General features: G+C 32.7%; 2 protein-coding genes across 6 annotated transcripts in view; both read left to right on the top strand.

The window, feature by feature from the left end:
• Window positions 1-12,748, top strand: part of LOC145330719 (uncharacterized) — a 70,001-nt gene extending 57,253 nt beyond the window's left edge. The window contains exons 13-16 of the mRNA XM_080175385.1: window positions 9,064-9,150; window positions 9,788-9,829; window positions 10,984-11,061; window positions 12,596-12,748. Of these exons, the coding sequence (XP_080031511.1) occupies window positions 9,064-9,150; window positions 9,788-9,829; window positions 10,984-11,061; window positions 12,596-12,748 (360 nt within the window). The remainder of the gene's footprint in view (window positions 1-9,063; window positions 9,151-9,787; window positions 9,830-10,983; window positions 11,062-12,595) is intronic.
• LOC145329647 (unconventional myosin-Ia-like) overlaps window positions 1-27,150 on the top strand; it is a 104,341-nt gene that overhangs the window by 11,089 nt on the left and 66,102 nt on the right. For 3 of the 5 annotated variants that reach the window (XM_080173982.1, XM_080173983.1, XM_080173984.1), the window contains exons 4-17: window positions 9,064-9,150; window positions 9,788-9,829; window positions 10,984-11,061; window positions 12,596-12,691; window positions 13,888-14,042; window positions 14,374-14,506; window positions 16,530-16,661; window positions 16,978-17,662; window positions 17,862-17,963; window positions 18,846-18,991; window positions 20,029-20,116; window positions 21,276-21,415; window positions 21,712-21,864; window positions 23,996-24,023. In XM_080173982.1, the coding sequence (XP_080030108.1) occupies window positions 13,921-14,042; window positions 14,374-14,506; window positions 16,530-16,661; window positions 16,978-17,662; window positions 17,862-17,963; window positions 18,846-18,991; window positions 20,029-20,116; window positions 21,276-21,415; window positions 21,712-21,864; window positions 23,996-24,023 (1,729 nt within the window). In that variant the 5' untranslated portion in view covers window positions 9,064-9,150; window positions 9,788-9,829; window positions 10,984-11,061; window positions 12,596-12,691; window positions 13,888-13,920. Of the gene's footprint in view, window positions 1-9,063; window positions 9,151-9,787; window positions 9,830-10,144; window positions 10,178-10,201; window positions 10,236-10,983; window positions 11,062-12,595; window positions 12,692-13,887; window positions 14,043-14,373; window positions 14,507-16,529; window positions 16,662-16,977; window positions 17,663-17,861; window positions 17,964-18,845; window positions 18,992-20,028; window positions 20,117-21,275; window positions 21,416-21,711; window positions 21,865-23,995; window positions 24,024-27,150 lie in introns of those variants that run through there. The other 2 variants (XM_080173986.1, XM_080173985.1) reach the window with 2 other exon arrangements.

The following is a 27,150-nucleotide window of genomic DNA, read 5'->3' on the forward strand; positions in this document are numbered from 1 at the left end:
ACCTTTGGTAAATGCAGTTGTGTTTATTATTCTTTGCAATGATGGGAGTGTGAGTGGGATGAGGGGAGGTTAAATTACCAACATTTATGTTCACCATCGGGGCCAGGTGTCGGGCTACGAAAATGTTTGTTTTTTTTGTGGAAAGAAAATAATTAAACACAGATAGCCTTGTGGAATCATAACTCTTTACAAACCAACACACTTTTCCTTGCTTTTATCTATTGTACAAATTTAGTATGATTAAGCATTGCCACAGAGACGAAAATAAAAAATTGTATTTTTTTTATTGGACCTAAGGCCCGTAAGAACTAGATTAGAGCATTTCTTATGATCTTTAATGTACGTTTTTATCCTGCTAAAATTGTACGATTAAGGAGCTGTAAAGGAATACTTATTTATCTCAACGTACAGCTTTCCTTTGATAATGAAATGAAAAATTTTAGGATTGAAACCAGGCACGAGATTGTACATTTTTATATTCGTAGAAAACTGGATATAATACGATGCTAGACATAATTTTTCAGTATGGCTAAGAACCGGTTCTTATCCAGCAGATGTAAATCAGTTTTGAAGCCATACTGAAAACGATCTTCTGAAGTTATGTTGGTATATTGTAACCCAACCCTCTGTTTTGCATTTGCAGTTTTGGGTGATGTTGTCCTGATTTCTTTAGGTCATGCAATAAAAACATCCAACACTTGATTATAAAAACCAACCCTTTAGAAATGGACTGTAAATAAATCTTCCCCCATCTGTGATATGTTCAAGCTACAAAATAAAGATTTGTGACTTTTTAACTTGGGAATAGCTTATTTTTTTTCAATAATTTTTCCCCTTTGGAAATGGAATAGTTATTTTTTGCATCATACTATAGGCAGCTTTCCGTGGATATTAAAATCAAAAATGAAAAGTTTTCAGATTAAAACTAGCTTTGTTAACCCCGAAGGCCTGAGCTAACAAATCTGATATAAATTTTATGATTTTTATTTTAACATTCGTGGGAAATTGTCTGTAATACGATGCTAAACATAAGTTTTCAGTATATCAGAGAATCGGTTCTAATCCAGCGGATATAAGTCGGTTTCGAATTCATACCAGCAAGTCAAATAAAAATAATTATTTAAAAATAAGAACAAATTTAACCATCAATTTTTAAAAGATAGGTTAACGTTTCAATTAGTTTTGGTGTTGAAAATAAATAATAAGATCTTTTTTATAATGTTTTTTTTTTAAATGAAATTTCGGGTAGAGTAGCTCAATAACTCAATTAAATTGTAGGCCTTTGTGTTCATTACTTGCATTACCAAGCAGTATTCTTCATATATCGGGGGCGCAGCTACTCAACTTTTATTGTATCTAGAAATTTGTCATTAATGCTTGATTATTTTTATTTTTTTGTGAACAATAACAAAATTAAAGAACATGATTCGGTATTCTTGTAATACACATAAACGTATTTATACTACGCAATTAATTTGTTGAATGTCACAAAGTTTATGATTATTAGATATTAATATCTTTATATAATGTTTTTTTTGCGAAGATTTTGGGTATTATTGTCCTTGTTTTTTGTAAAACATATATAATAGATACTATTTTGTATTATCTGCATAGTACAGTTGGGGAGGTGTATGTATCATCATGTGCTAAGGTGTCTTTCTTCTATTTTTTTCATTTAAAAAAATATGTCACAAATTTAACATTTTACTCTCTTGTAATTTGTATTTTCTTAAAGACTTCCAAGACACCTTGCTATTGGGCGGTGTCAGGTTTAAGTCTGTACCATACTGCTTTGCCATTGATATCCAAGGTCCTACAACAAATGCAGGAGTCCCAAATGTCGGAGTGGAAAAACGTCGGAGTGGAAACTTAACCTAACCTAACCTCTTTTAGACCATCTTATAGGTTTTTTAAATGCCTAACCCCTGCGGGGGGCTTATTTGTTTATTCATATCTTAACCTAGCCTAATCTGTATAGAAATACTTAATAAAATTCAAATTTTAACACTCCTGCGTTTGTCCACTCCAACGTTTGGGACTCCTGCGTTTGTCCTGGAACCATATCCAAGACTATAAAATTTTTCATCTGGCCCACTTACCTATTTTGACAAAACATTCAGAAATCAATGGTGGTGTAAGTTTGTGGGGGGTTGTGGTATTACTGACACAAGAATAGTGATAGTTTATTGTCAAGGGGGTGTAGATTGCTGAAATTGGTGAAACATATCTTTTTAGTAGGAAGAATGTTTTTTAAAAATCAGGGCTAGATCCGTGCAGATCTGTGTGTCAGCCACCTGAAAGCCTCAGGGAAATCAACCTTGTACAATTTTAAAAATCAGGTGGAAGTCTAAACCTGACCCAAATATGGAAAATCTCTATAGAGCCTCATATTCACCATACTATAATACACTGATACAGGGGCATCCAAGCTTTTTTATTTGGGGGGGGGGGGGTAAAATTTTGAATATAAAAATTTTGGGGGTGCCTACGACACCCTCAAGCTCATTTTTGGGGGGTAATCTTTATTTCATAGAGGCATTTTTTTATTTGGTTGATATTCAACACTATAGAGGATCATATGCACCATACTATAATACACTGATATCCCAGACTATAGAGCCTCATATTCACCATACTATAATACACTGATATCCCAGACTATAGAGCCTCATATTCACCATACTATAATACACTGATATCCCACACTATAGAGCCTCATATTCACCATACTATAATACACTGATATCCCACACTATAGAGCCTCATATTCACCATACTATAATACACTGATATCCCACACTATAGAGCCTCATATTCACCATACTATAATACACTGATATCCCACACTATAGAGCCTCATATTCACCATACTATAATACACTGATATCCCACACTATAGAGCCTCATATTCACCATACTATAATACACTGATATCCCACACTATAGAGCCTCATATTCACCATACTATAATACACTGATATCCCACACTATAGAGCCTCATATTCACCATACTATAATACACTGATATCCCACACTATAGAGCCTCATATTCACCATACTATAATACACTGATATCCCACACTATAGAGCCTCATATTCACCATACTATAATACACTGATATCCCACACTATAGAGCCTCATATTCACCATACTATAATACACTGATATCCCACACTATAGAGCCTCATATTCACCATACTATAATACACTGATATCCCACACTATAGAGCCTCATATTCACCGACTTAATTCATTTATCATAGCAACCCAGACAATATAAAACAGTTAAGGATAAATAAAAATAGTGGTTGTACATAAAAGAAAGGATAAAAATTCATGTATATTTAGATAATTCAAAAGGAAAATAAGGTAGGATATGTGTGTCTCTGTCTTTCTACGTAAAAAGGTATCTTAAACCGGGTCAGTCTCTTTGTATGTGTATTATGATCTGTCCTGTGATTATGTGTTCATAAGTTTTGAAATGTTTACTAAGTTCTGGTTCGATGTAATTGGATTGATATTTCATGTTTGAACCCGGCCCAAGGTCCTCAACTGTTTATTAACTATGTTTATGTTCACATACATTTATAAACTAAACAGGGTAACATACCCTGTCAAAGTTTAGTATAGTTATTATATCAACTTTAACATGTAGTTAGAAACTTGTCTTGTCGATGATAAGTCAGCCATGGCCACATTGATTTAATGCATTAACAATGTGAGAATTTTAATTTTGAAATCATTATCCTATTATATAAAGAAATAATTTTTTCTATGTTTAACATTTTTCAGATTATTAAACTTAGCGGAGTTTTACATTAGTCCTACTCCCAGTATGATTTTTGAACTCATTTTTAGATTAAAGTTTTGATGGTTTTAGGCTATTTTTAGTCTCTCACTAACCTATCAAATACAGAGCAATAGATGCTATGGACGCAGCTGTTAGTTGATAATATTTAAGTCATATCCTATTCCGAAATCATAGAAAACTTATAATATATATTATAAAAACTTTAAAATCTAACCATTTATTCTTTAAGTTTTTCATAATGATGTACAAACCCTTATAATAGAAACGGATGCTTAGAGGAAAAAAAGTGAAAATGATGTAATCGTTTATTAATCTTGAAAACAATTAACATACAAGAACAACTTTATTCATAAGTAGCGGAGTAATAACAAGCTAATATAATATTTCCTGAAATTATATCAGCTTTTCTTGCCTAACCTTCCCCTCTTAATTTTGGTATGGGCAAAGCAGACAATACTTAAAATGTTTTTGTTGTCAATTAATAAACATATTTTAAAGTTAGTATGTTTTTCAACCTATTTTAAAAGAATTACACTATTCTAAGACATGAAAATATATTTCGATTTTAGCAATCATTTTCAATTCATTTTGTCTAAAAAAATATAGGCATGAGACATTAGATAACAGCAAATATGATCAAAGATATTAATAAACAAAAACTGTCGTTTCTTTCTAACTTTTTAAACATTATGTCAACAGATTGACTAACTTACTAACATACCCTAAATTTATAGAGTAGCTGCACCGATAAAATGAAAACAATTAGTATTCAGTATTTATTGTGTGGGAAACTGCTTTATTAATATATTATTGGTAAAAGATAAAGATAGAAACATCTATACCTACTGCTTTATGTTTGGCATGGGTAACATATTTTAATCTCATACCAACGCCGTATTATATAAATGATGGTATATGCAAAAATGTCTGATTAAAAAAAAAATTTTCTATCCCTCTTGCAACCTTAACTTAGCCTAACCTTATCTATATAATACGGGGGGGGGGGGGGATTGTGTGTTTAGTGGCACAAAAATATGTTTGAATGAAATAACTTTAATATTCTCAACAAGAAAGATTAAAGATTAATGGGGTTTGAGTTTTGTTTGAAAGTAATTATTGTTATGATATTGAATAAGTTAATATGTGCCATGTTTATGGCCCTAAGCATTGCCCTTGAAACCTTCATTCAGGCCATGGAATAATAAACAATTAGAATGACTGTTAATAATGTTGCTAGATAATATTTTTGCTTTACATCCTTCTAGTCTTGCATACTTATGTGTATAAAACAAAAATTTTGGACGTCATTTGAAAGACATATGTGGCCTTTATTATCATTTTATGTTAGTTCCTTAATATACATTCAAAGTCACAATGTTAAGTCAGAGACTAAGTATTTAATGTAAACAAAGAAAATTGTGCAAAATTTTAAAATGAATTTTACCTTTACTAAAAACGTTCTGCATTTTGGTGTAAGCAGGCTTTATTGGGCAAAAAAAGCTATATTAAGCTGCATAACATTCTTCTAAAATTTTCTAAGATTTTGTCCTTTGATGTTTTCCATATTTAATATCGAATTCACATAAAGTTTCATTCTTAGTTTTCTAGAGCTTAAATTCACAACTTGGAATATAAGTCTAAATAGTAAAATACATTGGATTAATAACGTAGTTGATAAAAGATTTTAGAAATTTTTTATTTATTTTCTCGTATTCATTCGAAACCAATTAATATCCGGTGGATCCGGTATTTAGATTTAGACATATTATTTTCAAATTAAAAAATATTTTACGTAGGGGGACAAAGTGCCTCAAAAATCAGTCATTGTGACGTCAAGAAAATGAGTTAAATAAGAGGAAATTGCAGTGAATTTTTTATTTTTACGAATTATTGTGTCTAATTGACAATCTAAATTAATAAATCCATTTATTCATTATTATAAACTCATGATGCTGTGAGTATTGGTGCAAAAAATATGACGTAACAAAAAAATTAGCCAATGAGAGGCCGTTATTGACCAATGGTAAAATTTATAGTGGACTCTCATTGGCTAATTTTTTTTGTTACGTCATATTTTTTGCACCAATACTCACAGCATCTAAACTCATTACATAGCCAACAGACAGAGAAGAAGTGTGACATACATATTCTTCTCATAGAAGAGCTTCACTTCTAATAATGTGTGTTTTTTTATGCAAAGTAAAATGTTATATAATAATTCTCCCCCACTAAGAAATAAATTCCTTCTTTATCTATTACACGGTTCTGACTAAACCAGGGAGGTACAGGTCAATGACAGTAAAATTAATCTACAGCCCTTTTTTTCTCTCAAAAATTATCTATCTGCCAAAGACAGTTTACGCATAAACGCTGGGGGTAGATTGAATTATCATCCATTAAACTATCCCTTTACTTCTGTACCCAACAAGATAGCAACAGTAGAGAAAAAAAAGAAAAAAAGTACAAAAGAAAGTTTTTTTTTCCTATTTCCAACAGAATACATATTTATATTATATACATATTACATACATACTACATTATAGTATTTTTTATATAGTCAATGTAAATATTAGTTTTAGTACTTGCTTTTTTTCATCATCTTCAGAATATAGGAAACTTGTGAGATAAAAATCATGGGAGATAGAAGGGCTTAAAATGCAACAAAAAAGAAAAGTAAAAAAAATTATTTTAAAACTTTTAATTTATTCATTTTTTTTTTATTTTTCTATTGTTATAACCTTTTTTAAAGTAATTTCAGTGAGAGAAGATACACTATAAACAAGACTTGTCCGCCCATACGCCCAAGTCTAATGAATAAATAATGATAACATCCTATCAATGTTTTTGGAGTTGATTAGATTTAGGATAAGATTTAAAATTTGCTTTTAAAATTCTTTTTTTTGTGCGTTTTTGTAATTGTTTGCTCTGGTGGACTTAATTGTCCTTGTTAATGCCAATATTGTAGATCTTTCTAAAGATACCTTTTGCCACAATTGCCAATCAAGTAAATAACAAGAATGACAAAATCCTTTAGTGGCGAAGCACAAAGAAATACGAACAAACGGACAAAGTAATTCATAGAGCAGAAAAAAACATTACCAACAGACTAACAGACAAAATTAATTTTATATTGGATGTTCATTAGTAAGGGGAATCTTCACCTAACTGTCTATTTTAATAAGCAGGCGATAAAATCCATCATAGCTTTGCGGACGAACATACAGACAATGTGAATTAAATAGTAGATTCACTTCTATAAAAAGTACAAAATTTCTTTTTGCAAAAATTAAAAGTTTATAATAAGATTATTTTTTTAATATATATGAAGCACATGACAACCTACATTTTTAATCATGTTGCCATTGTTTTATTAACTTAGCTACTTAACAACTATGGTATATCCGTACACTCATTAGTATAACCGAGTCATTACTAATAATGTTAAAAAAAAACTAATACTTATGCAAAATGTGGGTTTAAATCTGAATATTCATTGATTTAAGTTATTTCCTTTTGACCTTCCAAAATTAGTTTTTATATGATCATGATCCTTATCTTGCCGGAGAAACTTAGAAGCTATTAATAATAACTTAAATACTTTTCTACTGCCGAACGTAATGATTCTTGTTTATTATTATTTAAATATAATAATTAGGCCGACTGAATTGATATACCTCGTGTGGCCAAACCCTGTTAAAATCATTTGTGCTAATGTTATATCAACATAAGACTGTAATCAGTATAGAAAACGCTGCTTAGTAGATACAAGGATGACAACCTCCAAATAAGCTTTAAAGTCAGACGGTTGAACAAACTTACTTGTAGAGTGTCAGAACTTATAGGCAGAAAATAAATAATAATTCTAAACACAATTGTATAAATTTGTAGCAAAATTGCTTATATACAGTATTACAGTCCATTCTATTTAATTACATACTTACAGTTTAAGGACTTAATTATAGAGAACTTCGCTGATAATATTTGTAAATTGTTGTTCAAGGAGTAATTATTTTAAAAATCTAATAAATATAATAGGAAATTACACCAAAAAATGTCAAATAAACTTAAAAATCAGCAAGTTTTAAACGGACATATACGGACTTTCAGAAAACGATTATAAAGTTGCTACGATTTTGAAATTGATAGGACAAGTCAAAATTGCCTAAAACGACGACAAGAGTTGTAATTAAATGTCGTATAGTCGACATATACTATTGTGAATGCGACGCCTCTATGTTTAACAGGGAGGGAGGATGTTTATTTATTTATATTTAGGACAGGACAGAATAGGATTAAAAGCTTTACATTAATTATCATGTTGATACTGAATCAGCTTAAATACTCCAGGCGTTTGAGAGATTTTTTATCCGAAAAAACATCCACCACGGTTCAATATGCTGTTGGAACTGCTATACTTTTTTTTTGTAGAACCGCTATTCTATATCTTTTTATTATCCATCTCTTTTTCTTTTTTAGAGATTTTCTTTCCCACTTCTCCTCTCAACCCTTATTTTTATGACGTCAAATGGCTGATTTTTTAAAGACACTTTGTAAAGCTACATCGAAACTGTCCCATTTTTATGAACTACATTTCAGTTTTAAGAAAAAAAACAATATATTGGAGAGGTGCGATTTCTCTTAATCTCTTCCAAAATAGTAAGAAATCTTCCTATGAAATATGTGAAGCTTCACTTTAAAAGAAGCGGATAATAATCGGTTTCGAAGCCATATTGGAAAATTTTTCAAAAATATTTTCCTTTAAATTCCTGTAAAACCATTTAAAGATAGAAACAACAAATGATAGATAGATAAATATAATAGATAAACTAAAATAAACAGATTCATTTTATAGGTTAATTCATATGTTAGGTCATTTTATGATTAAAATTTAGTTAGAAATATATTTTTTTTCTGATAAATGTTTGCTATGTAAAGAAAATTTAAGTTTTTGCTAATCAGTAAAATTATCTTTAATTACATCTTAACTTATAATATTGACAAAACCTAGATATGGACATTCGTGTATTTTAAAATTTTAAAATGGAGCTTATATATAATTTTAATGCAATTACATTAATACCGAAATCAACACTTGTATGCATATTTCAGGTTAAGTTAGGTTATTCAAGAGGGAAAAGGGGTTTATTTAGCATCAATGCCTATACTTTCATATATCTTTGCACGTTTCTTTAGGGAACAATGCAATGGTACCCCTAAAACATATTTTAAATAAATTTTCCTCTTTTTTTAGGGCCGAGGTTTAAACAAGAAAAGTTCTAGTTCTTGCCTGAGTGTCCCTGGTTTTCCTAGCAGTCCGCATATCAGTCATAATTCAAGGGTAACTAAATTTTCTACTTTCCTTCAATGTGCATATAGAGCACCGAAACACTGATACTCCTTTTCGCTCTTGGAATAGATGGAAAATAAGGATGGTGTATTGTTTTGTCTATGCAAAAACCCTGCGTGAGTCATATATCTGCAGTGCCCTAATCCAACGGAGCTACCCAGTACCAAATGTCATAAAACCTTATCGACCTAAAGTAATAAACATACAGTCAAAGAACAACCACCCAAATTTTCAATCTATAACAATAAGAATTGGGGTTCTGTGCCGCCTCGGGAAACCATCTATTATTTTTTTTTCGAAATCGCAACTACTCTATAACTAATGTATGGTCATTTGATTTTGTCATACGTTACTGCTTAGTAAGGTATTGCGATATTAATTGTTTTATTAAAGTTATCACGTTTTATTCTTATTCGTTGGCTGAGAAACTTTTGGTCAGATTAAACTTGCAGTGTATAAACTTTTCAACCATCAATTTTAATATACAAAAGAAGTGTTTTTGTGTACCTTTGGGGATGAATATAAATTTACCGTCCATATCCACGAATACGAATCAAATTTGAATTGATTTAGTAAAATTTTTAAATAAGTATACATTTTTAAAATTCAATATAAATTTAATTTATAGGAAAGTAGTTCTGAGCCTGTAATAGTAACAGTTCCCTATCAGGTATGATAATATTATCACAAGTAGTTCCGAGCCTGTAATAGTAACAGTTCCCTATCAGGTATGATAATATTATCACAAGTAGTTCTGAGCCTGTAATAGTAACAGTTCCCTATCAGGTATGATAATATTATCACAAGTAGTTCCGAGCCTGTAATAGTAACAGTTCCCTATCAGGTATGATAATATTATCACAAGTAGTTCTGAGCCGGTAATAGTAACAGTTCCCTATCAGGTATGATAATATTATCACAAGTAGTTCCGAGCCTGTAATAGTAACAGTTCCCTATCAGGTATGATAATATTATCACAAGTAGTTCTGAGCCTGTAATAGTAACAGTTCCCTATCAGGTATGATAATATTATCACAAGTAGTTCCGAGCCTGTAATAGTAACAGTTCCCTATCAGGTAAGATAATATTACTACAAGGGGACGTTGGACTGTAAATTACGCTGGAACCCAAAGTTTTATAACAAAGATATATTATTCGTTGGTTTCAATGGTTTTGTTATTTTTGATTTATAGCAGTATTGTCCAAACTTTTCAACGACTAATTTTACTACGTAATTGGTACATTTGTTTACCATCATTGGAGACTAAAATCAATTTGTCGTCCATTGTCTTATTCCATAAGATATCTGAATACCGCCATCTCTCCTTCCATAAGGCCCAAGAAAGTCGTCTTATTGTAGATTTTTTATATTTTATATCAATTGAGTTGTCATTTCTATGTAAGTAAATTAAGTATAACTTTATCTATTAATGCCTAATTTGGGAGAGGTAAACTTTTTGCTCGGGTTTATAATTCTGGCCTTTCCTCCAACAAATAGTTCAAAACCTGTTCTGAATCTTACTGGAAACGGACATTGGAACAGATTAAGAGAAATATAGTTAGTTTATAAAATGAGATTTACTAAAAGTAGCTGTTTATAGTGCCTTAGCAAAATGGGGATAGTTGTCACTGCTTTTGGCGCATCTATTCTATTGATGTCAGGAAATACTCTAAACCCCATAAATTTTCTAGAGGTTTCTTTTCCCCTTTCCATTCTCTTTCCCTATACTTTGACGTCAATAGAACAGGTAGGCCAAAAACTGAGACGACTATCCCCATTTTCCTAGGGCACTAAACAAGTATATAATTTTTGTTGTGATTTAGGAATCTATCAAAAGTGAAGAAATAGAAAAATTAGATAATCAAGAATCAGAGGGCAAGGCTGCTGCTTTAATATGTCAGGTCATTTTTATTTACATATTACTTTGTTTTTTGTATTTTAATGATTCTAATGATATATATAAAGCAGGTTATAAAGTCTGTAAAACTATTTAATTTTTATTAGCAATATAGAATTAGCAGAATCAGAAAGAAAAATATGTTCGTTTTAAATACTTTAATATAATTCATTGATTTTTAAAACTCGTTTTCTAAGCTACTTGTCAAGCTACTGATAATATGGAATTAGCTATTCTAAATTTTTGCTCAAAATATGCAACATCCATCTTTCTTTCGATAGTTTCTAAGGTTCTTTGGTGTTAGGCCTAGAGCTTAACAATAAAAAAAATATATTAAAAAAATATTTAATAAAAAGTGTAAATACTTATAGAATCCGTAATCAGTTTAGCCCGCAAACTGGTTGTAAGGGACGTAATTTGTAATTAGGAATAAATAAAAAATATTCTCGTATTCATTCGAATTCGGTGGATAGGAACCGGTTCACATCCATACGAAAAAACTACGTCTAGCATCGTATTATATCCAGCTTTCTACGAATATAAAAATGTACAATCATAAGATTATAACCAGTTTTTTAGCCCGTGCCTTCGGCATCTCGGGGCTAAAAAAACTGGATTTAATCTTATAAATGTACATTCTATATCCGCGGAAAGCTGTTTATAATACGATGCGAGAAATAACTATTCTTATTTTTATCAAACGTTTTGCTTAGTTCAAACTGCTCTTAATTAAGATAAAATAGTCAAAGTTTTTGTTAATGATTTGATCATCAGCTTTATATATAATACAAAGTAGAACGATGTGTGTCTGTCTGTCTGTTAGTCTGTCCGTCTGTCCGTCTGTCTGAAGCTTAAGATCTCAGTAACCACTGAACCGATTGGGCTCTACTCTTCAGGGAATATACCTACTGGTCCTGTGATAGTTTTAAGCTATTTTCTTGGGGGTGGGACACCCGCAACCCCCCCACACCCCAAAAAAAATGAAAAATACCCCTCCAAAAAAAATCCCACCCCAAAATTTTTTTCTCTTTTTAAATTTAAATAACACAAAAATAGATTGATCCAACCTCTAGGGGCGCGAAGCCGCTAGTATAATACAAAGTAGAACGATGTGTGTCTGTCTGTTTTGTTTGTTTATTTGTAACGAAGGATCTCGCTTACCGCTGAACCGATCGGGTTCTCCTGAAAAGGATAGCTTCTCATAGGTCCCGGGAAGGTTTATAACTATTTGGGGGGAAGGTACCACCACCCTTCACAAGAGAAATCACAAAAAGATCTAATTTCAAATTTTTTTTACGTACAGACTTGAACGCAAAATATAAATTATTAGAAAATTATAGACAACATTTATAGTGCCACTAGAGACCTCTAGGGGCGTAACCGCTAGTACATATATAAAACAAAGCATTGCAACAGGAAGCTTTGCATTAATTGCTGGCTGGTTTTAGTCTATTTTTAGTAAATATCTAAGTTTGAATCTTTAAATAGATAATTTTTATCCAGGGATCTTATTTTTTTAATATTATTTAAAAATTTAGGAGCCTGTATCTGTTGAGGCCAGTGTGCGGCCTGACCCTACTTCTTACAACGGTGGCTCTGAACCTCTCCTTCATACTGGAGACCTTCACAATAAGGTGGGCCCGTCTTTCTGTCTGTCTATCGGCATGTTTGCTCACCTTCCGTTTAAATAGTGTGCTTGTATGTCTATCTACATAGTTGTCCATCCTTCTGTCTGTTTATTTGTATTTATGTTTGTCTGTCTATCTGTCTTTATGCTTGTCAGTCTGTTTGTCAGTCTTTTTGTCGATCTGTTGGTCTGTCTGCTTGTCTATTTGTCTGACTTTTTGTCTGTCTGTCTATCTGTCTACCAGCTCTCTATTTGTCTGTCTGTATGTTTGTTAATATGTTTTTCTATCTTTTTGTATGTTTGTCTGTCCTTTTGACTAATTAGTTAGTTGTCTTACTGTCTTTCTTCCTAACTGTCCATCTGTATATATTTTGTTTGTAAATAAATGTTAGGATTGTTTTGTAATATGTGTATATTGTGCAATAATGACATACATACATAGTATATATACTCTCTCTCACCTACACCCAGGGTTAACTCTAAACATAAATCAATCATATACAGGGTCTTCAAAACATATACAGATGTATTTATAAACATAAAATTATCCAACCAATAATAATCATTTGCTATGTACTTAAAAAAAGTGCTAATAAGGTTGCTGTGAGTATTGGTGCAAAAAATATGACGTAACAAAAAAAATTAGCCAATGAGAGGCCACTAAATTTTACCATTGGTCAATAACGGCCTCTCATTGGCTAATTTTTTTTGTTACGTCATATTTTTTGCACCAATACTCACAGCATCCTAATAAGCTATAATCTCCTTTTTTTGTGGAAATCCCCCTTCATTGTTTGAAATTCTAGGTGAGTAGGGGGGGGGGGGCATTATAGGGGGGACACGAGTGTAATATGTCGCACCCCCCACAACTCATAACCAAAAATATTTTCAAACCAATTTAAAACTATCGTGAGAATATAGGATCTATATAGGTTATACATATATGTAACTTTTTACCTTATTTATTTTGGACACCCTGTATTTACAACAAGAAAAAGAGGATTATGTATTTGTGAGAAGAGATTTATCTGTATACATATACATATTAGACAATGTATTATGTCATATATGGAACTTATAATCTATTACAGATTTACATACAACAAATAAACCACTTTGTATATAGATGGGGAAGGGGGTGTCCTAGCTTACTTTAATTTAAAAGAAGTAGATAAAATCTAACCATGATTTGTTTCTGTTCAGACCACGCCCCTTGCCAAATCACTATCGGGTGGAATGGAGACACTGGAAAGAATAGGAGGAGGAGGGGGAGGTGTAGTTGGCCAGCAGCAGAATAAAGGAAAATGTCGTCGTCTGCAGGAGTGCAACAATACTAATAATAAAAATAATTGTAACAGGTATTTTAAAAAAAATTTTGATAGATTAAAACTATTCAAAATTAGGATTTTTATCAATTTCAACTGATTTAAACTACTTTTGAATGGGTTTGCTAAAAACATTTATAAACACTATTAGTCTTCTTTCTGTTCTAATGTTCACGATAAATTTTCGCTGGATTAGAAATGGAATTGAGGCTTTTTAATTAATATCCGCGGAATGCTGTCTTTAATAAGATGTGATTAAAACCCAACTATCATTGGCGCTTGAACATTAATAAAAAGAAACGAGGCTGGTTCATAAAATTACATAATAATTGTTTTGAAGCTAAAATTTAAAATCTTGATTTAGATGGGATGGAGAACAGGATGAAACAAATTGTGAGCCCACTCCCCACCTTAATAATTGCTCCAGGTGGAGTCCTACAGCGGACAACTGGCTGGCACCAGATCCCAATGACCACCTGGACTCAGAAGCAACTCAGGTACAAATTCTCAAAAAAAAAAATTTTTATAAACATGAAGTCCTTTACCTTAAGAATCTTGTCCAAAAATCCTTGTTGGCATTAGATAATATTATATACTATGAAATCGACCTATGGTATGAAATAAAATTGGTCATCTTATACTAATGATATTATTACTATTATATATTATCTTAATTTTAGTAGAAAAATGTCCAAAATTCGGCATGGTAATTGGTTTAACATGAACTGGATGTAGATCATCGAAGCTGATTTTATTTTTAAATCTGTACAACTGACATTGAAGCAATTGTAATTGTTTTAACGGGACGTTGCCGTTCCTGCAACTGGCAGAAATACAGTGGATGTATTTTTGTCAAAATTGTTTGTCTGGATGTAAATTCGACAGTAATTTGCCATATATCGTAGGTACCCTGACAAATATACATCTAACACAGGCATTTAAACATCCAAAATTGTCAATTATACATCTATTTCTTGCCAATTTCACATCTAATTTTTTTTACATGTCAAAAATACATCTTGTACATTTTTACCAATAATAAACAATAATAAACTGTATAGTAGATATTTATACTACAAGAATATACATAATTAATATATTAGATTATGGCTAAATGTTTAAAATCTTTATTCTATAATTCATTCCTTTTTCCCTATTTACCCATTTCACGAATTATTTTTAGAATGTCATTTATTGATTAGTTTGATTTATTCGATATTTGTATTTTTTTATTTAACTTATTTCATCTTAATATTTATGTCAGAAAATGTACAGTACACAAATGTTAGTAATTCGTTGTATTAACTGCGTGCAACATTTAATTTATAATAGGTATGTGAATTTTTAAAAAAGAAGTGGTCATTATGTTTTCTTGTTATATTTAAAGCGAAGTTTTTCTATAATTATGGTATGTATGTTCGTCAGCCCTGTTCGTTAAATTAGACGTTATAAAGTGGGGAGGCGGAAGTGACAATTTTTAAAACCAAAAATAAAAGTCAAAGTCAAGTGTCTAGTGAAAATATGAGGGAAATTTTTATGAAAAAATAATTTCTCAGATAATTGTCTAATTTGAAAAAAAGGCAAAAAATAATCGGCGTGAGCGGCGGTTTCTGCTGTTTCTTCACAGTTCCAAAACTAAGAGCTGTTAGTTGAGTTTCTTTGACTTTTAGTTTTGGTTTCAAAAAGTGTCACTTCCGCCCCCCTCCCTTTTTTTCTATTTAGGAAGTGTAGCAATTCTATAATCGTAACCGGCAATTCCATTCCTCCAAGCAACACATGCAGATTTTTAACTTTTTAAAGCTAAGCTTTTCTATGATTAGGGTTGGTCTGTATGTCCGTTCAAAAAGGTTAGCTGTTTTCATTGACTTTGACATGTTCAAATAGTCCTATTGAATTCAAACTTTACAATAGGTGCAATTTAGAAAAGGTGCAAATAACCTTGTAGCATATCGACCCTAAAAGTAACCTTGTATGTCTTACTACTAAATGTGTATTACCTTATAAAAATCTATTTAACTCACATTTATACATTTAATAATGATTAATGTCATCACAATCAACTGTATAAATTCAATTTTGAAGATTTTAAACATTTAACTATAGTTTTAATATAATATTTATGCATGTCCTTGTATTGATAATAAATGTCTACTATACAGTTCACTATTGTTTATTATTAATTAAAATATATAGGATGTATTTATGACATATAAAAAAGTTTAGATGTAAAATTGGCAAGAAATAGATGTAAATTTGACAATTTTGGATGTATAAATGCCTGTGTTAGATGTATTTATGGCGGTTACTTAAAGTATGACTGTAATTTTGGCAGAGGTTTTTACATTTTGACAAAATTACATCCAGCTGTAATTCTGCCAGTTGCAGGAACGCCATGTACCCGTTTTAACATCTTTAATTTTTTTTTTTTTTTGTCCATGACTCCCGAAAAATTATTGTAGTGTCACATTTTTTTCTTAGATTTAACAAACCAACAGACAAATTAATATTGTGCATTTTAAGGAGTTGAACGAGTTGACCCACCAGCTGAACCAGGAGCGTCTCTCCTTCCTCACCTCATCCCAGTCCAGTAGCAAGACAGAGGAGGAGGATTATGTACCCACCCCTCCTCCACCCCCACCCCCAGTACGCCAGGTAGGGTCCTCCTAAACCCGTGAAGAAAAAAGAAAATGATTGTGTACCAAACCCTTTTGGTGCTCTTGCTAAACCTTGGTTGGTTCGTACAAAATATCAGTGTTTACACTTTTCCACCAATTTTTTCTGCTATATGGTTAATTTTATTTGATCATCAATAGATCTTCTTAAGATCCCTTAAACATTTCCAACCTGTAAATACTTTAGAAGGTCAGTTGAAGCTAAATATGCATTACAGATAAAACAAGTGAATAGCTGATACTAAAAGTAATATATACAATGAGTAAACTTTTTTAAAACATCTTTTTTTTTGCAGGTGCCTATACAAATTCCACCGCCCCCACCTCAAGCCTCCTCTGGATGTACGGGGCCGGGCGGGAAACCTCGTGAATCTACGCCCATGATTCACGGCCCTAGTTCAATCGGCTTCCGCCACCAGGAGAGCAGCCAGGGCGGATGGGGCAGCGGCGAGGAGAGTCCACCGCCCATACAGGATTACCCCACAGACGGCGGACAGCACCATCATTCAGCAACTAGTACAATAAGGCGCAAATCTAAACGTGACAGAAATAAAACAACCTGTGTAGTGACGTCAGAACGGACCGGTAATTGTGTTTCCGCCAGTTATAGCCATCATACCCTGCCGCACGGCGGCAGCGGCGGTAAAACCGGAAATAATATTGCGTGCAACAAAACTAATAATAAAGGTCGTAGTAAATCGCGCAGTCCCGGACGACGGAGTGGCGGAATGGATCGCGCTATTGTCATAGTCCATCACACAACATGCGCGCATCATTCGCGCAGTCGGGAACCCTCCCCCGACAACCTCTCCGAGTCCTCATTGTCCTACACGCAGGATAACGAGTTGATGAGCGGGGAGAGCGGAGAGGGAAGTGATATGGTGATTCCTCCGATGCCGCCAGTGCGCACATCAAGTGTGGATCATTTGATGCATAGTGACACGACGGCCCCGCCAGCTGCATGGATGGATGGTCCTGTTGGTAAGTTGTTCTTTTAGTCTTATAATATAATTGTTTTCTTTATGTAGTTAAAAGGTGGGGGAAAAATGCGGACCTTTTGAAATTTGAATTGCTCGGCCTGTGTGAATAATTAGAATCACTAAATGCTCTAGTTTTTAATTATCTGTTTATACATCTATAATTTTATATCTCTATATTCAATTTCTCTATAATTTTGCAGATGCTTGTCCGTCGCATAAATCCTCACGTGTACACCCCTCAGCACCCCCCATGCACCACTCCCACCCTGGGGGAGACGATCATCACCCCCGTAGTAGTTCAGGTAAACATATGTCAAATATGTAATACGTGTCTTTTAGTATTTTTTTAATGAAGCTACTCTATAATTCACATGGTCTCTCAGTCCGTCAGTCAGTCCGTTACACCATAGGATAAATATAATTTTCGCAGCTAATATTTAACAAAGATGACTGATCTTGTTTGTTTAGATTACGTATACTAATTAGCATCCAGTATGCAGTTTACTTTCTCCGTCGGTAATGCTACAAAAAAAATGTTAAATATATAAAAATACGTGAGAAAGACTTCGTATTTTTGTGCTTCGCTTCTTATGGATATAATTATAAAATATTTAGTCCTACACATAATTTTAATATATTAAGAAAGACTTAAAATCCAAGAGTTAAAAATAAAATATTGTGTCCCTTCTTTTGATACAGTGATTTCACTCAAACCTATTTATAAACACAAACCAAAACTACCCCATTTTTAATTTTGTAGATTTAACCCTTCCGAACCCATGTGGAGAGCTTTAGTTCTGGGGCTCTATACCAACGCGGGGTATTATACCTACGAAATTATTTCAACCTTTACTATGCATAACCTAACATAATCCAGCATAATCTAGCACAATATATGGGTATAATTACATTGTTCGAGAAAAGTCCCTTTCGTAACATCGCCCCATAAGGGGCGATTCGTCGTGTTTTTAAAATGGCTTTTTAAAGGTTATTTTAGGTTAGGTTATATTGGGTTAGTTGATTGCCCCACAGGGTTAGGTAATTGGCCCTGCAGGGTTAGAGCCCCCTGCAGGGGCTAGAAATAGGAGAAAGGCTACTGTGAAAAATACGAAGAATCGCCCCATAAGGTGCGATGTTACGAAAGGGACTATACCCTATTGTTCTCATTAATAAAACATATTCAGGTGTAAGCGTGCATACCAGCAGTGGGCGGAACCTGCAGTATTCTAACTGGGAGTCCTGCAGGGAGTCATGGTTCTCCTCTGGTAGTGACTGTCCACGTCCAAGTTCTGGCAGTGACTGTCCCCCACAACCTAGCTATCTTACCAATAGGAAAGCACACACATACGTAAAAGAAGTAAAATTCTTGAGCGCGCAGGCCTTTCTTAAAAATTTATCACAAAGTATTACATTTTAGGGATCTTCAGGGATCAGACAATAAACGATAAATTAATTCTCTCCCTCCAATTGTGATAAACAAAATTTCCCACAATCCTACATGATTCAAGATTTTAAAAAGTAACCAAAGTTTTATAGCCAACCAATTGAAGATGGTACTCATAAATCTTTTGGTGACAGTATAATTTATATATCGAATTCCCCTCTCTTTCTGATATTTAATAGTTATTTCTCGCATCGTATTATAAACAGCTTTCCGCTTTCGGCACCTCGGGGCTAAAAAAACTGGTTTTAATCTTATAATTGTACATTCTTATAATCGTAGAAAGCTGGATATAATACGATGCTAGACATAGTTTTTCGTATGGATGAGAACCATTCCTATCCACCGGATTCGAATGAATACGAGAATAGTTATTTCTCGTATCGTATTATAAACGGCTTTCCGCGGATATAGAATGTACAATTATAAGATTAAAACTAGTTTTTTTTAGCCTCGAGGTTGCCGGAGGCACCGGCTAAAAAAACTGGTTTTAATCTTTTGATTGTACATTTCTATATTCGTAGAAAACTGGTTATAATACGATGCTAGACATAGTTTTTTCGTATTCATGAGAACCGGTTCCTATCCACCGGATTTGAATGAATACGAGAAAAATAATTATCATATTTTAAAAATTTTGATTACATATGATTATCAAGTTATATGGTAGAAACTAACCTTGTAGCTCAAATTTTAATTTGGATAGCTGGACAAAGTGTCTCAAAAATCAGCCATGTGACGTCATAAAAATGAGGAAGATGAGAGGAGAAGTGAGAAAGAAATCCCCTAAAAAAGATATGGATAGTTCCTGATTTTTAGGACATCACATAATTACAAGGCTGATGTTTTAAGACACTTTGTCTAGCTACTTTATTTGGTTCAGCATACTGTATTCGCTTGTTAAATGTGTGTGTCTTTTTTTTTACAGAAGTCTGGACACAGACACCCATCCATCTGTTGATGTTATAGACTCTGCTACTACTGTTACTAAACATGCTTCCATTGGCTCTATAGGTAATAGTCATTTCTCGCAGCGTATTATAAACAGCTTTCCGCGGATATAAATTGTACAATTATAAAATTAAAACCAGTTTTTCTAGCCCCGATATGCCGAAGGCACGGGCTTAAAAACTGGTTTTAATCTTATGATTGTACATTTTTATATTTATAGAAAACTGGATATAACACGATGCTAGTAGACATAATTCTTTCGTATGGATGAGAACCGGTTCTAATCCACCGGATATTAATCGGTTTCGAATGATTACGAGAAATTATATTCTAGGATAGGTATATCTATAGTGAATCAAATTAATCTACCCTAAATTCTGCCTTTGATAGATTTAAGATCTAATTATGGCAAGGACACATTATATTCAGGATTTTTATTTAAACAAAATTAAGTACCTAAATACCCATAGAAGATTGACATAAATTGGATGTAACAGATTAAAATGTATTCCCCAATTTGAGTTGTTTGGCTTTGAGGATAGTTTCCAGTGCTCGGCAGACGCGCGTCAGCCGCCTTTGACAATTTAAAAATCAGTTGGAAGTCTAAACCTTATCTAAATATGGCCATCCCCCTTTTAAAAAAAAACATTTTAAAGCATCCAAACGGGTTTAAATTTGAAGCTTAGTCGCCGATTGATTGATTAGCCATAGTCTCTTAGGGTTTGGACCTAAGTAGTCATGGAGTAGGCTGAGACATTTGTGTATGGCCACTAATGCTATCAAGCTCCACGTCCAAGCACATTATAACTTGACCCGCTATCTCATGAGAGCTACTCATTATTACCTCATCCTCGCCGAGTGTGGCAGGTGTCCCAAATTAAGTCACCGTAATGAATAACGCTCTCAAAAGAGGAGCTTGGGATAAGGGTGGTACTGATATTATGTACGTGACTATTAAGTATCCAAACTTACTCAATAATCCCCTTCTTACACAACCAGGGAAAGTTGCGTGAATGTATTCAACTGAAAAATTCGATTTGTCACATGGCCTGGGGACTAGAACTCGAACTCTCATCACCGTAACTCTTTGCGTTACCACTGAGCTACGACGCCCCTTAGTCGCCGATGCCGAGTCCTGATATTTTCAGCACTAGTGCCGTGTATTGTTTCATTATATCAACAACAAACTAAATGAATATAACCTTATAAAAAAAACATTAAGGTTCAAGCAGCCATCGTTGTCAAAGTCCACCGCCACCGCCTACAGTCGCTAGTAGCGGTTACCGCTGCCATAGTCCGCCTCCAGTGCCGCACCATTACAGCAGTCCAGCGTCGAGGGTCGGCAGTAATAGTTCATCCTATCAGGAAAGCAAGATTAGATTCTTTTCTAAATTTTAAATTTTTACAAACAGGATCTATGCTTTTTATAGGGCCTATAAAAAAATTACGCAATACAATACAAACGACCAATGATAGGCCAATACACAGACTAAATTACTAATGGCAGGCCAGTATACATTTTATTTGGCCAATGGTAGGCCAGTAGGAAGTCAATTTCCTTTTTCTAATTAAAATTACATGAATTTGATTATTTTGGTTTCTATTGTTTGTACTTTTTATATCAAATTATAATAATTAATCTTGTTTTTTCCCCGGCACAGTTTTCCTCAACCCTGCCTAACATGGGCAAGGGTGGCCACAAGTTGAAGTCAAGTGTGCCCAACCTCCGGCAGAGCTCCAGAGAGTCAGCCTCCAGCTCCAGTAGGAGCCGGACAAGCTCCAGAGGACCTCATGTCAACATCCAACAACTAAGGAACATATTTGCTCCATTTTGATCATTTTTTTTACACGCAATGACAAACAGTTGAATCATATTAAAATATTTTAACTTTAGTCGAAAGTAAACCAAATAAAGTTCTAAAACGATTATTTTATGTTGGGTTTGATTTTAATGTTGGATCTCTCCACATGTGGTAGAAACAACGTTTGAAAAGTTTAAATAATTATTTGTACGTCCGTCCGTCCGTCCGTGTCAGTCCAAGTGATTTCTAGTTAGGAAAGAAGACATAAGAAATATGTAGTTATCTGGTAATGGCTTATTTAAGGGATAAAACAATGGCAGATTAATTCTTCGTGTCAAATTTTTCTTTTTGTAGCTCGCAAAATACTTGAGAATATTAATTCTTCTGCCATTGTCCTCCCCTCGTATATTTTTTTTTGAAAATGACTTATCTTTGGTAACTTTTATCTATATTAGACTGGTTCTCTCTGTAGTAAGAATGGTTATCCTACTTTTCAGCAAAAAATAAAACAAAATTATTTGATTTGAAATTAAATAGTTATTTATCGCATCATATCATAGACAGCTTTCTGCAATTAGTAATTCTATTATATTTATTTTAATAATGATGGAAATTTGTTTGTATTACAATGCTATACATGATTTTTCAAAATGGCTAAGAACCGGTTCTAATCCAGCGGATATGAATAGGATTTGAAGCCATACTGGAAAGTACTTTTAAAGCAAAAATAGCTGGTTGTTCAAACAACTACCCTAATCATAAATAAAATAGTCCTTTTTAGCAATGTAATGTAATGTTTAATCCTGTACAATTGCGCACTTCTTGCACGGCAACTTGCAGGCCTACTTAACCATTTGCACCAACACACAGTTATGGCCCTAATAAGTATTGAATTTTCTGTATTTGGCAGAAGTTTTTTTTAAATTTTCTATTATAAGTTTAAGTGTACAATTCTTAGTTTTTAAAAATAATTTTGTTAACTTAAGTTATTGTTGCGCTATTGATGTACAAACATTTTTTGCTATATTGTTGTGACGTTAGTAAATAGTAAGTATTTGGTTTCCATTTATCACTTTACATCAATCTTTCCCTTTCTTACACATTTCTGTTCACTGGCACAGCTACTCTATAATTATTATAAATGTATGTTCGTCAGTCGGTCTTTATCACACCTGCTACGTCATGTTTATGCCTTTTCCCTAGGAAGTAAGGGGATATTTAACTGTAGATAATAGGCCTTCATAGTTTTATAATCACGTTCTTACATAAGTTTGCCAAAAATATGTGGAAAATTTTATTTTATTTATTTCAAACCCAATAGGGAATTTACTTCCGACATTTAATTAATATTGGTATTATCCTCCCAGAAATATTTTTTTTCAATGTTAACAATTTTTATACCCCCAACCCTCCCCTCCAACAGAACTATGAACTCTGGCCGCGGCGCTCGGCACCCTTGCCTGCATAGCCGCAGCGCTCGGCCCCTAGCCGCGGGTGCTTGGCCCCCTATCCTATAACCTAACCTTACCTAAAATAGTTGTTCTCTACCAGAGTCATAATTCTATCGGGAGGGGGGGGGGGGGCGGGGTTATCTTTGTTTTGATGTATGTTGTCATTCTTGTTTATAAATGCATTTCTAAAAAAATGTACATCAATACCAGAGAAGAAAGAAAAAACATTTCTTTTTTTCTTTCTTTTACTCATTTTTAAGTCAAATTCTCAATAAGCAGGACATTCTATGTAGCGAAATTATAACAATCAATAGTATTTTTGGCAAGAAATAATAGTAAACTGTTAAACAATAATAATTTTCAAATTGAATATATTTGTTAAGCTGTTAAAATTTTATAGGATCAATTATTTTTAATTTCTTAATTTATCAACTGATGAACGGACGAACAAACCCATGTTTTAAGTAGCTGAACAAAGTGTCTAAAAAAATCAGCCTTAAAAATAAAAATGAGGAATTATCCATCTCTTTTTAAGGTTTTTTTTTCACTTCTCCTCATCTCCCTCATTTTTATGACGTTACAAGGCTGATTTTTGAGACACTTTGTCGAACTACATGTTTGAAACTTAGCTGTATACTATTAAATATAGGCTTTTAAAATCCTAAATAAAATGGAGTAATAAATGTTATAGAACAAGTCCGAAGCATGAACGAAGAGGTAATTATATACTTTTAGTAGCGTAGCTACTCTATAGTTACATTCTAAAGACCGTTTGTAAGTTTGTCCTACATAATATTAGTGCTGCCAACTTAAAATTATTTTTATGCTTAGATTGGCAATCCTTTTATATAAAGTAGTAAGCTTTTTTTGTCTGTAGCGAAGGATTTAGCTAACCACTGAACCGACCGGGTTCTCCTTAACAGGGTAGCTTCTCATAGGTCCCGGGAAGAGACCTCAAGAGAATTCACAAAACATTTTTACGTAGAGACTTGAACGCAACATAGACATGTTTTTAAAAAAAAAACATTTAAACTGCCACTAGAGGCCTCTAGGGGCGTAGCCGCTAGTGAACAATAATCTATCATTTCTCCAATTCTTAGGTTTAAGATTGTAAGGTTGATTTTAGTTGAGTAGAAAATAGATTTTGATTAATCTAACCATTATTGCCTTGAAAATCCAAGCAAAAAATTTAATAAGAAACTAAATTTTTTTTTATATTTAAACTATACTTAGATAGATATATAAATACATAATATCCTAGTATCTTGTTGGTTTTAAAATTATAACACTTAAAACAAATTCAAATTAATTTTTATGGAGTATTTAAATGATAATAGTTATTTCTCGCATCGTATTATAAACGGCTTTCCGCGGATATAGAATGTACAATTATAAGATTAAAACTAGTTTTAATCTTATGATTGTACATTTTTATATTCGTAGAAAGCTGGATATAATACGATGCTAGACATGGTTTTTTCTTATGGACGAGAACCGGTTCCTATCCACCGGATTCGAATGAATACGAGAAATAAAATTATTGTCAGATATAATAAAAGATAAAAAGATACACTTTAAAAAGTAAAGAATTTTCGAAGTTTGTTAAAGATTTTTTTTATAAATTATTATTTTTTTGTAACATTGAATAAAACAAAATTTTAGTAGTTGCTGTTAATATATCCTATATCCAGTGGCGTATTTAACAAAGATAATACGCCACCTGTTTGGTCTAATTTATCTTTTTATTATAAATGAACTATAAATGATTTATATAATTAAATCAATGAGTGTATGTATAATGTATATGTATCCTCTTTTCTATGTGCTAGGTGCTTAATAAAAGTTTTATCTATGCATCCACTAATTCTCTAATACTCGCCTCCATGGATAACAATGATATACCTAGGAAAATTTCATTAAGTCATTTCATTCAGATTTTGCTTTATTCCATTACTAGCGGGACCTATTTGAAACTTCACTTTAAAGGAAGATCATATCGGTCCTGCAGGTAGCGAGATCCTTAATTACACACAGACAGGCAAAAATTGTAGATTTATAAATGTTTAATAATTCATTACCCCTAATTTTTAGGGTTACCATAAGCAATAAATAAAAAATATTTTTCACACATTTTCTCCCTTCTCCCAAGAAAAATATCCCAACCAGATGCTTAGGCGAGGCTGCTTTGAGGGCTTACCCACAAATATCTTAAAACACAAAAATTAATAAAAATTGTGTTTCGCTTCATGTTTATTAATCTTTCCTTGTTGTGTAGTGTTGAAAAACATTATTGTTTTAAATGGCTGAAAATTTGACGGTTAAAATATATCATAAAAAGTACCAGATATCTTATGTCCCTGATTCGGCAGTCTTTAATAAGAAGTTTAGTACAAACTTTAGTACATTTGCAATTATCTTAAGTGCATTCTAGTTCATTACAGTTTACACAGATACATATACAATGAAGGGTCCACGGATTTGTTCATGGTAGGTCACAGAAACCATACCAAATATAAAATCATAATTCTCCCGTCCGAATACAAAGATTTTTTTTTAATGGAACTTCAGTATTTTAATTTAGACATGAAATTAATGGCAAAGCCATTGACTTGATTGTGATACATAGCTTTTAAGAAATATAATAGCCTAAATATATCACTCTTAAAACTAGTTATTGTATTAGCGAATGTACCCCCAGCCTCTAGGGTATCTGTATTCGAATGGAAGTGATGGAAAGAAAAGATAGCATAAAACCATTCCAAGACTTAAATCTAAATAATAAAAGAGCCTAATATTATCCCAGAACTTTGATGAAGCTTCACTAAAGTGGAGAGCTCAATCGGTTCCGTGTTTACTACTTTGTATAATAGGATACTCCAATAGATTGGTTTTAATATCTTAGATAAATGAAATGTCTCTTATTAAGTGGTCTGGTTTTTAACAATGTAAGATTTCCAATTCCATGAGTCACCTGTTAAATATATTTAATACAGAAGAGAGGTGAGGATATCTAAAACTTTGCTAAATACTTTAAAATCTTGGATATTTATTATATGTGCCACATAGGACGCGTGTACAGAGTTTAAATTGAAAGGTTTAAGGCTTTGGGGACTGTAATATATTAATACATACCATACATTTATAAATCTATATTTTTTTTAGATTTTTTAGGTTTTAATATTTGACAAAATATTTTAGCCAAGACCTTTTAATTCGGAGCCGGTTTTTGCCTTTAAGGCTATTCTGATAATGTAAATAATACAGCTCAACAAATCAGACAAAGTAACTAACAAACATTAACATACAGGGAATACTGCTTTTGATATTCAAAAGAATAGAAATTGCTTTAACCATCCCGTTAAATTTATTTTCAAAGCTTTCATAAATACAGAAATATACACCGTACTTTTATATAATATCTAGACATAACTGATAATTGCGTCATTGTTGTTAATGTTTTTGTGCCAGTCTTAAGTTTTTCCCATACTTTATCTTTATAAACATTATATACAAAATTAGATTTTCTATTTTATCAGCTTTGCCTAAGAAAACATTCTAGATCAAGATAAATTTTATAATTTATCATCCATTTCGAAGATCTTTAGAGATATAATTGTGTCATACTATTTTTTCAGGATATATCCTTTTAGAGACTATGCTCTGTGAGGGGGGGGGGGAGCTACCTTACCATGTTTTCTTGCAACTTACCCAGGATCGATACCCGGCGTTCCAGAAGCAGTTCATCTTTTTTTATACTTTTTGACACTCACTCCAATTAATAGGAAATCTCTATATCCAATAAGTCATTTATGGTTTACTTGAATAAGTTGCATACATAAATGGA

Source organism: Acartia tonsa, chromosome 10 (assembly GCF_053477335.1).
Source record: "Acartia tonsa isolate MP-2025a chromosome 10, ASM5347733v1, whole genome shotgun sequence".
NCBI lineage: Eukaryota > Metazoa > Arthropoda > Copepoda > Calanoida > Acartiidae > Acartia > Acartia tonsa.